At 34.4% G+C, this 15,066-nt stretch overlaps 2 protein-coding genes across 2 annotated transcripts; both read right to left on the reverse strand.

The window, feature by feature from the left end:
• Window positions 1–307: 307 nt before the first annotated feature.
• Window positions 308–7,881, reverse strand: LOC117911687 (phenylalanine--tRNA ligase alpha subunit, cytoplasmic). The gene is made up of 18 exons (XM_034826092.1): window positions 7,664–7,881; window positions 7,428–7,550; window positions 7,197–7,289; window positions 7,027–7,083; window positions 6,457–6,512; window positions 6,179–6,271; window positions 5,455–5,545; window positions 4,401–4,438; window positions 4,253–4,291; window positions 3,509–3,585; window positions 3,343–3,427; window positions 3,167–3,263; window positions 2,148–2,244; window positions 1,587–1,658; window positions 1,261–1,327; window positions 1,054–1,179; window positions 769–823; window positions 308–689 (listed from the first exon to the last, which is right to left on the reverse strand). The coding sequence occupies exons 1-18, from the start codon at window positions 7,808–7,810 to the stop codon at window positions 636–638; spliced, it is 1,467 nt and encodes a 488-aa protein (XP_034681983.1). The 5' UTR covers window positions 7,811–7,881; the 3' UTR covers window positions 308–635.
• Window positions 7,882–8,820: 939 nt separating this feature from the next.
• LOC117908885 (NADH dehydrogenase [ubiquinone] iron-sulfur protein 8, mitochondrial-like) lies at window positions 8,821–14,813 on the reverse strand. The gene is made up of 8 exons (XM_034822688.1): window positions 14,702–14,813; window positions 12,139–12,217; window positions 11,270–11,323; window positions 11,071–11,162; window positions 10,880–10,993; window positions 9,447–9,514; window positions 9,262–9,373; window positions 8,821–9,172 (listed from the first exon to the last, which is right to left on the reverse strand). Exons 1-8 carry the CDS (start codon window positions 14,756–14,758, stop codon window positions 9,077–9,079), a joined length of 672 nt encoding a protein of 223 aa, XP_034678579.1. The 5' UTR covers window positions 14,759–14,813; the 3' UTR covers window positions 8,821–9,076.
• Between the last annotated feature and the right edge of the window lie 253 nt (window positions 14,814–15,066).

A 15,066-nucleotide genomic window follows, 5' to 3' on the forward strand; every position in this document is an offset into this window, starting at 1 on the left:
AAATTGAATCAAAACATTTTTCATCAATTCCACTTTTAGAACCGATTGACAATGATTTTAAAAAATATTTTTAACTTTTTTAACACTGAATTTTTTTATCATTCAAGTGTTAAAACGACTAAAAATATTTTTTAAAATTACTATCAAATACACTTTTAATGTTTAAATATAAAAAATGTGAGAAAAACTTTTGAAACCTCATTTTAATATTTAATGTTGCCAGAAAACCTCATTTTTACAAGGAAACACTTCAAACCCTTTCCCAAGTCACGTCCCAAAGGGCCTCCAAAAGCAGAGTGATCAGATCTGTAATATAAAACAAATATGTATATATAAACAGAAAATCATACTTAAGTTAGTAGTCCTCTACCAAAGTGGGCATTTGGGCAACAGCCACAGTAAAATAAAATTAATTAAGACCAGATGAAGTTATCACCTCCCAGCAAAAAGATACAAGACCCAGTTATCAAACAACTCTATGGGGGCACATCCTAACAGCCAATCTAATCCCGTAAGTTGCCTAAGGCATATATTCCCCCAAGATCAGTGGTGTTACTGGGGACATGAATGAACTCAATAGAGTGTCCAATATAAGAGAAAAATTTTGATAATATATGATAGGTATGCTCTGTAATCTACTCAATTCCAAGGCGACATATTGGGTTTCTCTTGATGAGTCCAAGATCCACCTGAAAAAACAAATATATACAATCAGATTAATATTAGTCATATAAGCTTGTATTGTTTAGGAAACAAATGAAGTGTTACCTTGTGCCCAAAGAGATCTCGAATGTTGTCGACACCATACAATATCATGGTTGGTCTGTTTTAAAAGTAAAAACAAAAAAAATCAATAGTTTTCGCGATATTGTCCAACAAGAAAACATCCATATTGAAGCTTCATTAATGTTCTTTATTTTGTGGAATCATGGCAATGAAGATGATATTGATACTGATTAACATAGTGACTAATAATTTTTTTCTAACGGGTTAGCAACATATAATTCATGGCCAAACACACCATGTGCAACAACAGTAAAATCCTTCGCTTACCTCTCAAGGGAAAGGCCCCATGCAATAACCCGGACATCTTCTGGGAGTCCCATAGGAAGCAACATTTCAGGTCTGAACATGCCAGAATTTCCTATCTCTACCCATTTCTTCAAGCCTTCATGATAACTGACCAAATAAAGGCTTATATAGCAAGTTGCTGGATAGAAGAGATGCAATAGCTCAATTAGGTAAATCATGGTCTACTACCTGAAGATTTCCATGCTGGGTTCAGTGTATGGATTGTAAGCAGGCTTGAAACGTAGCTGGGACATTCCTGAAAGCAAGAATAAAATAAAGTTTTTTACTTCTACTGAGAGTTGCATAAATTCTTCAACATTACACAGTACTCATCAATCTTCCATAATACTAAATATTGGCATTTATGAAAGAGCAAGACTTTATAATTAAAAAAATTGCCAAACTTCTTTATCCTGGAACTTTGAAGAAGAAAACACTTGCAACAAATTTGTTAAAAGCTGGAGAAAAAAAATACATAAATCAACCAAATTCTCAACAAAAAGTTAATGTACTACCTAGACGTGAAAAGAAGTCCTGTAAGACTCCAATCAGATCGCCAAGAGTTAGCCCCCTATCACATACAAGGCCTGAAACAGGAATTCAGATAGATGAATGATTCATAAAAACACAATAACCAATTATTACTTGTCAATCAGTTTATTGATTAGGTAACACTATTCTGCCATTGAGGTCAGACCAAAACAAAATCTCTAACACCTTACTAAATCACGGGCCATTTGTTTTTGTCTACTATTGTAAAATCGGTTTTTATATCAACAAAGTGAAACTGGCATGTATTCAAATTCGATAAGAACTAGGGCTTGGGCCCCTTGTTCATATAAAAGTAATTTGGGGCTTGACACAACTCAAAAACATGGGTTGGGCTAGCAGATCACTGGGTTAAGTTTCTTGGTTTCAAGCCTCATGATAGGTCTATTCTTGTTCAGATGCTCTATACCCTTGGTTCAATTCATACATTGATGGCAAACTAACCTGACATGAATTAAGTTACATAAATGGTGCACACCAGCGAAACACTTACACCTAACAGATTTCTTTGGTACATGGATAAATACCTTCTATCTGATGAAACTCTGCAAGATGTGTTCGATCAACAGCTTCATTTCTGAAAACACGATCAATGGAGTAGTACTTTTTAGGGGCAAAAGGTTTCTGCACATAAGAGTCCATTGATTAATATCAACAGGAGGAACAATTACCCAAGACTCCAAGCAAAAAAATGAGGAGAAACAAAGAGAAACTGGTAGATTGACAACACAACCAATATTCTTTGCAATAATGGCTAACACAAACTCAAGAATAGAAAAAGTTACACGTTGAAAAAAGAATTATAGATGCTTATCTAAACATGTTATGACCTGTCAAAACTGAGTGGATATCGTCCACTTTGCGACCACAACTTTCATGGTGCCTCTCACGGGCTTTAAAACTCCTCCAACCAGTTCAAAGGTGTCAGTCCTTGTAAATCCCAGGAACTTCTCATCTCTAGGTGATGAGGGACATCAGAACTTACCCTTCCATATAGGCCCGACATCCTCATTGGCCCACAACTCATGAGGCATTTGACTCCACACACTTTTCTAGTTGATTGGCTCTAATAGCATGCATTATGACCTGCTGACACTGGGTGTATATTATCTGCTTTGGGCTCACAATCTTTATGGCCCCCCTTACAGCTTTAAAATGCATCTAACCAGTTCAGAGACATCACCTCTTATGAATCTCAGGAACTTCTCCCTAGGAGAAGTGGAATGTCACAAAACATATTCAGTTGAAACTTGAATGCTTCACTAACATGTGGAGCATAATTGTATACAAGCCTTAATGGTATCCAAATTTCCAATAACTTCAACAGAACCAAGATCCTATGATTGACCACATTTGATTTGCTAATTATAAGAGATCAAGCTGTAATACATGATCAAAGTATTAAAAAAGCTAAAATAGGACATCAAACATGACAAGTGAACTAAGCTAAACTTATTTTTTGTATCATATATCTGTTTTGGAAGGTATATGCTGCATGAACCCCATTTTCGGCAGTTTGGAAATTAAAAATCAAACACAATTACACCTGTGCTAGCAAGTAAAGCATCCTTGAGGAAACAGCAGTGGTGTGAGTTCGCAGTAGGTTCTTGTTTGCTTCCTCCCTTTTCCAATCATATCCATATCTACAGGACAAAAAATCTTCTTATAATGCATAGAAAGCTCAAATATCAAAATTGAAAAGAGAGAAAAAAAATTACATACCCTCTGGATCCATAACCACCATGCTCATGAACATGCTTCACCCGCTCAACATAATCTTCAGGCAGCATCTTTGTAGTGGAAGGAGCTGTAAATGAAAATGCCAAAAGACTGTCAGAAAAAATACCAAACATAGCAGTCACTGATTAGGAGATCAAGTTGAACAGACCTTGCAGGAAGAAGGTATCATGTGAATCACGAGCAGGGTGTTGTTGTGGCTGGAACAGTGCATCAAAATTCCAGAAGCTGGAAGGTGGAGAATCATAAAGGGATTAAAATCTAAGAGCAAAAAAATATTGGCCACCACTAAAATAGTGGGTTAACATTCAAAACCCTGGAAATGCACAGTTGACATTCTAAAAGAATTCCATCCAGTAATCCATTTCTAGTCAAACACTAGGTTCTTGTAAGGTGTTGAGATGCACCTCAGTGTTTTGCACACCATGAAAGAAAATGTGTTCATGTAAAATAAACCACTTAAACATGATTTCCTCATTTTTTTTTCTTCTGGCCTATGAGAAAACTAGCAATAGGAATATTTTATAGGTTCTTGATGACATGGGGCTTTTTCTAAGAGTAATGAAGCCTTTTCAACATCTGGATGGAAAAAATATTTCTTTTTTTTGAAAAATGTGTTTCAACACAACAGTGCATGGTACAACATTTGTGATAAACTATTTGCACACAACTCCGAGAGAGAGAGAGAGAGAGAGAGAGAGGAGAAAGAAGAAATAGGGAAAGAGGGAAAGGAAAAGGGACCGTGTTTTAAAATGGCATTGATTTCCCATCAAAGGCATTAGTCCATAACTTCATTAGGAATAAAAAGAAAAGCTACAAGCTTGCAAAGGTTTCCTATCTGCTACTGGAAGCACCAATTACATGTGTAAAAATGAAGTTGGCATTTTTCAGCTACCTGCTTTCAACAAAATTGTTTGTTGGCATCTCCTCAAAACTGCATCAGAACACAACAATACAGAAAATTGTTTAAGCTTAAATATAGAAATACATTGATAAAACAAATAAATATAGTCGACCATCACAGAACAAAAATCAGGACTAACCCCATTTGGAGAAAAATCATCTGCAGTTGTCGCCGTACCTGGAATAGAGAGATGTTAGAAGTGTAATTATATGAACAACTGCCATAACTTAATCAGGAATAGACCACCTCAACTTGAAGGAAGTCATTCTACCAGTTTCAGGCAAAATCATACAGGCTCATTTCATATGTACAACTAGGGTGCATTTGGGTTGACTTATATGAACAGTCAAAATAGGATCCTTCAAAGATATGTAGACATATTTTTATATATTCAATTATCATGTGAGAGAAATCCAATGACAATGAGAAGGGCCTTCACTGAATTTTATTATATCAATTCTACTAAAGTTACTCCTCAATTCCCTTTTAGGAGAAATAAAAGAATAAATGAATTGATCCTAAGAATTAGAGGTGTCAACTGCAAGTTGAAATACTTTAAAATACAAATTCTGCTGAAAAAGTTTGCAACAAGGTTGGATTCATGAGAATAACTTCAAAATCTGAATTGGAGATGTTTAAACTTGTTGGGTAAAGGAGTGGTTCTAGTATGTATATGTAACATATATAAAGATGAACATACAAAGAGAAAGAGGGGGAGAGATCAGGTTATACAAGCGGTTTTGACAATTTTTCTCTACTTTCTAAACCATACATAGTTAATGAACTGCAAATAGTGCATATCATATAGAAGAACCCCCACAATATTTCTCTTCCATCAGAACACTGGCATTCCCCTTTTTATTGCTGTTTCATATATCCAAGACATCTTAGCATTACATATATGTATGTGTGTGTAGGCAAGCTCTTGTGTAAAATGTGTCAATGATAAATTCCTCTGGAGAGGGTGGGTATGGAGATAGAGCGCAATGAAATTCTTAGTTATTCCGATTATAGGTAACTTGCATTAAGTTGTAGAAAAAAAAATCTATCTATTCATCTATCTATGTAATATTTTTAGTGTGCTATTGACATTGTAGCTACTTAACTGTTATCTCGAATAGTCTAAGGTTCATCAAAAATCAACTGGAGCAAATAATGACAGCCAAAAAATAAAATTTAAATAATATGCTTACCTTGAGCAATGGATGAAGATGGCCACCTTCAGCAGGTTGACCTTTGGCATTGAAATTATACTCTTTGAACTCTAGCTCTTTCCAATCACCCCTTAAAATGACCAAATTAAATATCAGCAAGATCAACTACATATACTGTTAATGACAATCTATTTGGACCTGATGACAGAAAGAAAATCCTTCGGTGTGATTAACCCAATGAATAAGTACCCAGTTAGACTAGGTGCTTCCATGGTATGTTGAAAATGGATAAGAGGATGGTCATGATGCTAGCCAGAAACAGAAGGTAATTCATGAACATGCAGAATAGGAGTGAACACGTGATTATTTACTAAAATAAAAGTGGATAGTATTACTTTAGATGGGAACTTCCTTAACAAGAAATTCACAATTTAGATCTCAAGTAAGGAAAAACAACTGACTTCAGATTTTCTAAAACTTTGAAAGACATACAAAATAACTAAGGTTTACTCCTTTGCACAAATGAGCTGGTTGACAAAAAGTTTATTATGAGAGCTGTTGAACATTTCAAAATATAATAAAGAAAAAATTATGATATAATATTGTCCAAGGAAAAAGAGGAGAATGTAGATATTTAGATTCAATGACCTCAAAATCCCTATCAAGTCATACTTATGAAAAAAAACACCCTATCAAGTCATTACTCTTCATTGAGAAATTGCATTCCTCCCAAGAAAGCATTATCAAATAATATACATCATACCTTTGCAGATTTTCTCGAGTCAAATCAGTAGCAACTTTCTTTCTCTTGGGAGCATAATTAGGACCTTTTCTCACTGAGTAACCTTTCCATGTCCTAGAAAGAAAGACAAGAAAATAAATTGTAAAAAATAAAAATAGAATGTGCACCAGTGTTCTAGGGTAATTGATCACATGGAAATGTCTCTAGCATAATATTTAAAACCCTAGAGAGCATAATGGTCCGTTCCATCAAAAACAATAACAACTACAACAACAAAGATACAACAATATGATAATTACTGCGGAGCAATAAGCTTTCTTCGTTTGAGAGCGTCAATGTCAGCTTGGCTAAGTGCCTGCAATCACAACAAAGTTTTCAATAGTGAAATAAACGAAAAAGTAAAATAAGAATCCACAGAATTAAATTTAATACCAAAAGAACGTAATCAGATTTGAAAAGAAGGTGAATGATTAAGAGCCATCACCTATCTCATGCATCAAATGAACCTACTATATATGCTACCATATGATGTCAATGTGGGAAGCTAAAGTATAAACCATAAAATGGAGAGCGATGGTTCTCAAGTATATCAATAGCTACAGAACATACTTGCATTAGAACTTCTACTACAGGACTCTTTTCCCTCAACCATGTTTGAATATTTTATAGAACACAAGTAGCATTCCCAATTGTACTCAAAATAGCCAAAGAATGCTACAATTGAAATCAATGCAATTTAATTTCCTCAAGGGACATGAAATTGAAATTTGCTATTGAATATCAGGTCTCTAGAAAAAAAAAAAAACATCAATTGTCCATGACTGAACTAATATGATACTGATAATGAATCCATTAGAAATATTACTCACCTCCTCATTTTGGATCCGTGTAAGCAGATCTTTGGCTGTGTCCTCCACTTGTTGAACCTACAGAAATTGAATCTAAGTATGAACTGAGGATAACCCATCTAAAAAGCTATCAAGTTGATAATAGCAGATAGTCGAAACCAAATTAATCCATAGATGCCAAACTGCATTACCTTTCTGGACACTTGTTGTTTTCCTATCTCCAACCATTTATTCTTTATGGCCTGTGAGCAACCTATTTTGTACACCGAGGGGTCAACCTTTCTCTGCATCATTCATTAAACATATCGTTACAAACCAACGATTACCCCAGTTTCAAATTTTTCATCATACAAGAATTTTCAAAATTAGATGCTAAAATTAGATCTTAATTTGCTAATTTGACAAAATTAATAAAAATGGACCTGCAGTTCTTCTCGTGATATGCCCTCAGGTGGTACGGCCAAGAACAATTGCACTTCCGGTGAGCCAGCCGCAGCATATAACTTGCCTTCATTGGTGAGCACCCACTTTTCCCTCTTGATATCCTACAAAACATTCATGAAAACCGCACTGAAGTCATGTATTGACAAAGAACTGAAACAAAACTGAAAAATCTTATTGTGGATGATTTTCTCGGGAAACAAACGGAAGGGGGAACCTGAGCATCGACGAGTCTGAAACCGTGGAGGCTCTTGATGACGTTGACAATCTCGTTGTGGTCGATTCCGCTTTGGGAAGCGAAGTCGCCTGAATCGGAGATTTCGTCATTCTTCTCCAGATGACCTAATATGGCTTCTTCCGCCATTCTGTATCTCTTTCTCTATCTTCGCGCCGTCTCTATCTCTGGGCACTCTGATTTGCTGCTCTTTTGCCCTATGACAATGGAGGCTGCGCAACCTAAACGGGTTGGACCCGAACAAAAATTCGCTCTTGGATCAGGTGACAATTCAAGAATACTGGATTGGGTTAGGCCCAAATATATTCCTTACCCGACCTGGCCCAATGTAATTATATAATTGGAAATGGAGAGTTATGTTTCTTCTTATGAATCGTCAAACAAAACAACTGTGTTTAATTAAATTAAATTACTTAAAGTTTATTTTTATATAAAATAAAAATAAAAACAAATTAAATTACTTAGGCTTTTATTTAGAAAGTGTTTTCAAAAATAGTTATAAAAACCAATTTTTGAGGATATTTTTGAAAACTATGCTTAAACATATTGTAGAATAAAAATCGGTCTGAGATTTTAAATGTTTTTAACTTATTTTATGTTTTAAAATATGTTTAATAATTTATTTGTAATTATTTTTTTATATTTGTGCAATTATTTTTTTTGAAACAATCATAAAATATAATTTTAAAATATCTTTTTTTTTTTTTAAGTATTAAAAAATATTTTATGTTTTCAAGAACAAAAAAATCGTTTTTCAATTTCTAATTATCAGAAGTGTTTTCTTGTTCTTTTATTTATTTATTTTAAAGAACAAAAAAATTGTTTTAAAAATAATTAACAAACAGAGGCTAATTTTCATATAAATAAATTTTTTATTTTCTTTTTCATCCTAAAGAATGATCCAAACATCCAAACATATGACATCATAAAAGAATGAGAATAAATTCTCGTTCTCTTTTCCAGCATTCAAAGGAAACATTTCCTATTGCCACACTAAAATTTTTATAAGTTTATTTCTTAAAAAATTATAATAATTGGCCCATGAAAGTGATGAGGAGAGCAGAAGCCTCATCTAAAGCTATTATGAACATTTCAACTTTTTCTGAAGTGAGACACCAAATCAACCATCCACCAAGGGATGAACAAATAATTGGTTGAAAAGCTCTAACTCTTCATCTCATAAGGCTTTCATGTTGTAAATCATACAACTAGAAACTTTGTTCCCGATCTAAATAATAATGCAGAGAGGGTTGTTTAACAAGAAAAACCACTCAAATCACTTGAGCAAGAACAAAATAATCTTTGAGACCACCATAAGCAGGATCTGTTTATTTTTCACATCATCTCAAGGGTTGGAAAATGAAACTTGTCACCAAGGCATGGAGGTTGAAATTATCAGCGGTAGAGGCTTTCAGCTCTGAGGTTCTCTGCAATCTCGGTTTCCCAGCGATCCCCGTTCTCAAGCAATTTCTCTTTATCATACAGGAGCTCCTGCAATGATACAGGAAGATAAAAATCATTCTTTTGGAACCAACTGCTGGGCAGTTCATTATCTAGCGGCGAGAAGGATGCTTACAGACCTCGTGAGTTTCTGTAGTGAATTCAAAGTTGGGACCTTCCACAATGGCATCAACAGGGCATGCCTCTTGGCAGAATCCACAGTAAATGCACTTGGTCATGTCAATGTCGTACCTGTGAAGTTAAACCAACTAGTGAGTGAGCGAGCGAGTGAGTGAGATAGAGATCACCAAGTAAGACCCATCACCTGGTCGTTCTACGGCTTCCATCTTCACGCTCCTCAGCTTCAATGGTGATTGCTTGAGCTGGGCATATCTGATAAACAATAAATACTAATGTGAGGACACTCAAATGGCCAAATGAGTTTCAATGAGAAATATGATTATGAACCAGATGAGTTTTTCCGGTGAATTGGTGTCAACAACTCTTTGTAGGTCTCTTTTCATGGATATATTGAATCGATTTTATAAAATACATATCTAGTTAACAGTCCAGAAAAGGGGACTACATGTATGCACACACCCAAAAAATTATATCCACTTTTGTAGACAATATAGTTCATTGAGTATATGCTGGGCTAACCAGGTTTGTACTCGATGAAGGCTGTGGTACCATTGATTGAGAAACCATCTTTTTCAGAATATTTCCACCAAAAATTATAGCAGTAACAATGGCAAAAGGTTTAGACAAGTACATGCTTCAAGAAATATCTAGCTGTTATTTGTTGAAACTACCACATATCAGAAATTCCTAAAAGCATACAAAATCTTAAACCTTCTGTGAAACTTTGGTAGTTTAGCTTCCAACGTGATCTGCATTTCATATATTAGATGTGATTTTTCAACAAAGTGTTCCAACTTAATCATATAGATATATGTATAATTTTATTGAGTTAAAACATATAATAGCTCAACCAAACCTTGACATGAATAATAATCATATAAAAAACATAAACCCAAATACCACCTAATTATTAAACAGGTAACACGTCATGAAACTCATTTAACCCATTTAATAATTATGTCTTCCTATTAAATAATAAGTTGAGTTAGATCTTGTAGATATCCATATGTTTAATATATCAACCAAACATGTTTATCACTCAATTGACCTATTTATTGAAAAACAAATTTAAAATAAGTTAAATATGGGCTAAATGGTTTAAAAATATAATTAGGTTAATATTAGGATTAAATGGATCAATTTGGGTCAAATTCATGTTATACAGGTTGACCCAAAAATTACCTATTTATTAAACGGGTTATGCAGATCAATATAAATTTGACCCAAACCCATTTATGCTCTACTTGAACCCGCGAAAAGCATGTTGGGTTCATGTTGTGTCAGCAAATCATATCAAACTTTGCCACCCATATGAAGCAGCATGAACGATAATTCAACAAAAAACCTATTGGATTTCAGCATCAGCCTGGAACAGCAATGTAAGGTCTCTAGAACAGGGCAAGCCACTGTCCAAGACAATGGTAAGACAACCATTTCCAGTACATGAGTCTATATTTACAGAGCATAATGACAAGGATGAACTGTAAACAAGGTTCCACTATGGAAAAGAAACATGAGAACTTATTCAAAGGGCAGGCGGATCACGCCATCTTTGGAAAAGCTTTGGTTCCTCACACCAAATTCAATCAAACAAAGAGAATGATTATGAAGTCTTACAGCTTCACAGAGTTTACAGGCAATGCAGCGCTCCTCTCCTGTAGGGTAACGTCGGAGTGCATGTTCTCCACGAAAACGAGGGCTCAAAGGGCCTTTTTCAAATGGATAATTGATCTGCATAGCAAAAGAAAGCCTTGAGATTGTAGCCCAACTCAATCTATGCTGGATAATGGTTGTAGAATAACACTTACAGTAACTTGTGTGTCAAAGAAGTACTTAAGTGTCAACATCAAACCCCGAACCATTTCAGTGAGAAATAAGGTATTGATGCTATGATTAAAAACTGCAATTATTTCAGGAAAAAAAAAATCAGAAACAATCATCCATTGTAGTAAAAACCCCAAATTGTGTTGGTAAAAATCCCAAAATGTTACTCTAACAAGCTATTACCAGAATTCCAGTCTTTTGACATGTCCTTAGCAAGTTGCTCTCTTTCATCATCATCTGCAGTTTATGGATAATTGAAAATGCATAAACAAACCATAAATATCCACAATTATCTAAAATAAAATTATATAGCCTATCAGCAGATAAAATTCCCTCTGTGCAGGAATTACACAATTTCTTTAATAACAATGTTAAAAGTTCTTCCCCAAGAGGCTATGTAACAAGGATATAAAAACTTGCATCAAGGTGCTTATGTACGCATCTATGTCCTTGCCTGTGTGCATACGCACATGGTATTTTTCTCAGTATGACACAACTGACACTTAAAACACTTAATAGTGATCATCACATAAACCTTGGGGAGAAAAAAAATTGTTAAATACAGCTTAAAAAGAGCATCTTTTGCACAACTGTAATTCAGAGCACCCTAGTGGATCTAGCAAACTGTTCAATAATTCCATAAAACATAATTCCTATTGACTAGTTGAGTTCCTATTACAAAACTACATTTTTTAACTACTTACTTTTCCACATAATATTCTGGTTTTTTCATGTTAAGTAAAAAGATATAGTGCTCTTTTTCACGCCTATCAATGTATTGAGTTTGACATATATGATTTACATTCTCAACTTCCAAATGCCCAGCAATATAACCCTCCATGATTTCAGCTTTCAAAATTCTAAATGAAAAGGCCTAGGTCAGAAACAGCTTTGATGCTTATGTGAGCATAGCCCACTCTCCACTACCTTGTGCTTTTATGTAACTCTAAGCATGATGTCCGACATAAAGTATCATGTGAAGCTAAGATGACTTTATTCAGATAAAACTTATAAGACCAGGGAGTGAACAAACTGGAAAGCACCAAGCAAACCTTTTTTAGAGAAGAATGAGTGTGTAATGTAACGATGCCCATTAGGATTTGAACCCTGCAATGCTGGTCCAGCAACAGCCTATGAACCAAAAACATGAACAGGAAATCCATTTAAAATACAGCAGCTTACAAAACGGAAACAGGAAAACAAATGTTCAAATAATGAAAGATATAAATGTACTGGTGCCAATAGTAATATGACTATGATAAAGTAATGAGGACAATAGGGCTATTATGATGATAATGACTGTGAACATAGATGAGAAACTATCACTGACAAACATCACGTTGCCATTTACTAGCTGCAATGGCAAAAAAACATGCAGGGCATTGGCAACCTTGTTGGTATAAAAGAACAAGCAGAAACTAAGGTCATGTTTGACAACTATTTTCAAGAACAGTTTTATGTTTTTTAGAACAAAAAAACTGAAAAACATGTTTGACAATAAAAAACTGTTTTCTATTTTTTTTTTCTGTTTTCTATTATCAAAAAACAGGAAACAGGGTGTTTCAGAGAACTACTTTTAGTTGTTTTCAGTTATTTTCAATTTTTTTTTTAGAATTGTTTTGAAGAATAATTATACAAACATATTTAATGATTAAAAATAAAGCTATGGACATAAAAAATATTTTTAAAACATATTTAAAAATAGGTTAAAAACAATTTTAGGTTCCCAAATAGACTTTTGTTCTACAAAACATCAAAAAACAATTTTCAAAAATTATTTTTAAAAACTATTTTTTTAGAACTGTTTTAAAAAATAGTTACCAAACAAGGCCTAACCATCTGAGAAAACAAAAGACAAAACAATATACATCAACATCAAGCAAAATGGAATGAGCTATAATTCGGATTCATTTCTAGAATTTCTGAAATGGAAGTCAACCTCTACATCCTTTCTGCTCTATACACCTCCAAATTAGCCTCAGAACATGTGGTAACATTTTTTCCTTCCCATTGTAATTGTACAATTTTTTACTAACTTTCATGCCTAAGTCAAGTGCATAGTTTTAAAAGGCACCTAGGTCCAAGGCACAACCACTCGCTGGTTATAGCACCTTGCTAGCCAAGACCAATGCCTTTTGAAGAGGCACTCCTCTTCTTGTCTACTTTACTTTTCCTTTTGAAATTGAAATTTATATAATTCTATTACTTTTTTGCAGAATGCTTCTTTTAAAAGTTTGAAATCTTAAATTTTTTAAGATTTTTTTATCATATTTTATAAAATTGATATGTATCCTACGTGAAATGAAACTTCACTTCAACGTGCACCTTGCATTGCACCCAGCGCTTAAGCTGTAGGAGACGTTTGTGCCTTAGGTGCACCCTTGCGCCTTTTAAAACTATGATGCAGTATTTGGTCAAAGTATGGGTCATCCATACCAAAGGTGGCATAATAAATTTTCAGTCACTTCAATACCTCTCTCCAATGTGCCTAGGGCCCAACAAAAGCAAAATAAAGGGATCTGTCTATTTTTCAACCAGCATGAAGCAATTCTTAATACCATCATCACTAACTGGAATTACCAACACGAATTCAGCCCATAATACCAAATTACTAAACAATTTGGACTCTAATTGTAAAGAGGTAACAACCCCAGAACAGATATAAAAAGAAACATACCCAATCATCTATGATGGAGTACCTTTTTAGGGTTTTTAGTCCTATGCTTGAATAATTAAACCCAATTAATGGTTTAACACTATCAGATGGACACATATTTCAGGCCCCTCTAGGTGCTTCCATGGTGTGGGATACTATAACCATTTTCAATCCGTCAGCTAATCCATAATATAACAATGATAATAGGTCAATAGGCATATTTTCTGAGAAGTTAAATAAAATCACTCGTTTTTATGCTCATATTCATAGGAAATATATTCAAATTATAAGCATGATTTAAGATTATGGACTTAAAAATGCTAAAGAAGAATCTATTTGTATGGGAAATCAAAATAGTTTCCAGAAATGTTTCGGGTAGCATTAGGCTTGAAAACAAACAAATAATAGGTCTGCCAATCCATGATATAGCAATGATAATAGGTCAATAGGTATATTTTTCCGAGAAGATAAATAACTCTATCATTCGTTTTTATCCTAACATTGATAGGAAATTTATTCAAATTATAAGCATGATTTAAGATTATGGACTTAAAAATGCTGAAGAAGAATCTATTTGGTATGGGAAATCAAAACAGTTTTTTCAGAAATGTTTCGGGTAACGTTAGGCGTGAAAACGAACAGAGATGAAAAATGAGGTGATGGCCAAGAAATGAAAGTTGATGATTACAAAATTTCCCCATTCTCACCAATATAGATAATCACACTGTGATTTTGTGTACACAAAATCCCCAATAATTAGAGGAACTCTCGAAACCCTAAGGAGTGAATCTACAACCAGACTAATCAATCATCCAAATCGCACAGAGTTTCAATAAAGCAGTCAAGATTTTGTTTAAGTACGACTAAAACAAAAATAGAAATTGCAAACTAGGGTTTCGATTCAGCTTGGATTGAGGAAGATAAAAACAAACATGGGATTAGGACAAAGGGGTTCTTACGAGTTGCCTAGAGCGAAGAGCGAGAAGAGACTTCCGAGCCAAGATCGCAGCAGCCATAGCCGGTTCTGATTATGTACTGAGCCGATGCCAAGTCTTGGATTTGAAGAGGGGAACGATATAAACTTGGAAATGGTAAGAGCAGCAGGTCAGCAATAAAACGGTGCGTTTAGAATTATCAAAACGACATCGTTTTGTTTAACGCATATGGAAAGAGATAGAAAAGCGGTTCTAGGCCTCTGGTAGCAAGTCAGGTGGGCCGTCCGTTTTGAAATCAGCCCAAGCCCAATCAAACCCCACTTTACAAAAAAAAAATAAATAAAGAAAATGAAAAAATCGATGTTTTCTGCTCTCATTTATGAAAACAG

Source organism: Vitis riparia, chromosome 3 (assembly GCF_004353265.1).
Source record: "Vitis riparia cultivar Riparia Gloire de Montpellier isolate 1030 chromosome 3, EGFV_Vit.rip_1.0, whole genome shotgun sequence".
In the NCBI taxonomy this organism is placed as follows: Eukaryota; Viridiplantae; Streptophyta; class Magnoliopsida; order Vitales; family Vitaceae; genus Vitis; species Vitis riparia.

What these genes read in the sequence shown, in the direction of transcription:
- LOC117911687 (XM_034826092.1), bottom strand. Translation starts at nt 7,810, where the DNA reads ATGGCGGAAGAAGCCATATTAGGTCATCTGGAGAAGAATGACGAAATC. An exon ending in AGAAAGCTTATTGCTCCGCA is followed by an intron (nt 6,272 to 6,456) that starts GTAATTATCATA and finishes CTTTCTTTCTAG; the next exon opens with GACATGGAAAGGTTACTCAG. An exon ending in TGATACCTTCTTCCTGCAAG is followed by an intron (nt 3,428 to 3,508) that starts GTCTGTTCAACT and finishes TTTCATTTACAG; the next exon opens with CTCCTTCCACTACAAAGATG.
- LOC117908885 (XM_034822688.1), bottom strand. Translation starts at nt 14,758, where the DNA reads ATGGCTGCTGCGATCTTGGCTCGGAAGTCTCTTCTCGCTCTTCGCTCT. An exon ending in CTCTTCGCTCTAGGCAACTC is followed by an intron (nt 12,218 to 14,701) that starts GTAAGAACCCCT and finishes TTTGGTTCATAG; the next exon opens with GCTGTTGCTGGACCAGCATT. An exon ending in GGAAGCCGTAGAACGACCAG is followed by an intron (nt 9,374 to 9,446) that starts GTGATGGGTCTT and finishes TTAACTTCACAG; the next exon opens with GTACGACATTGACATGACCA.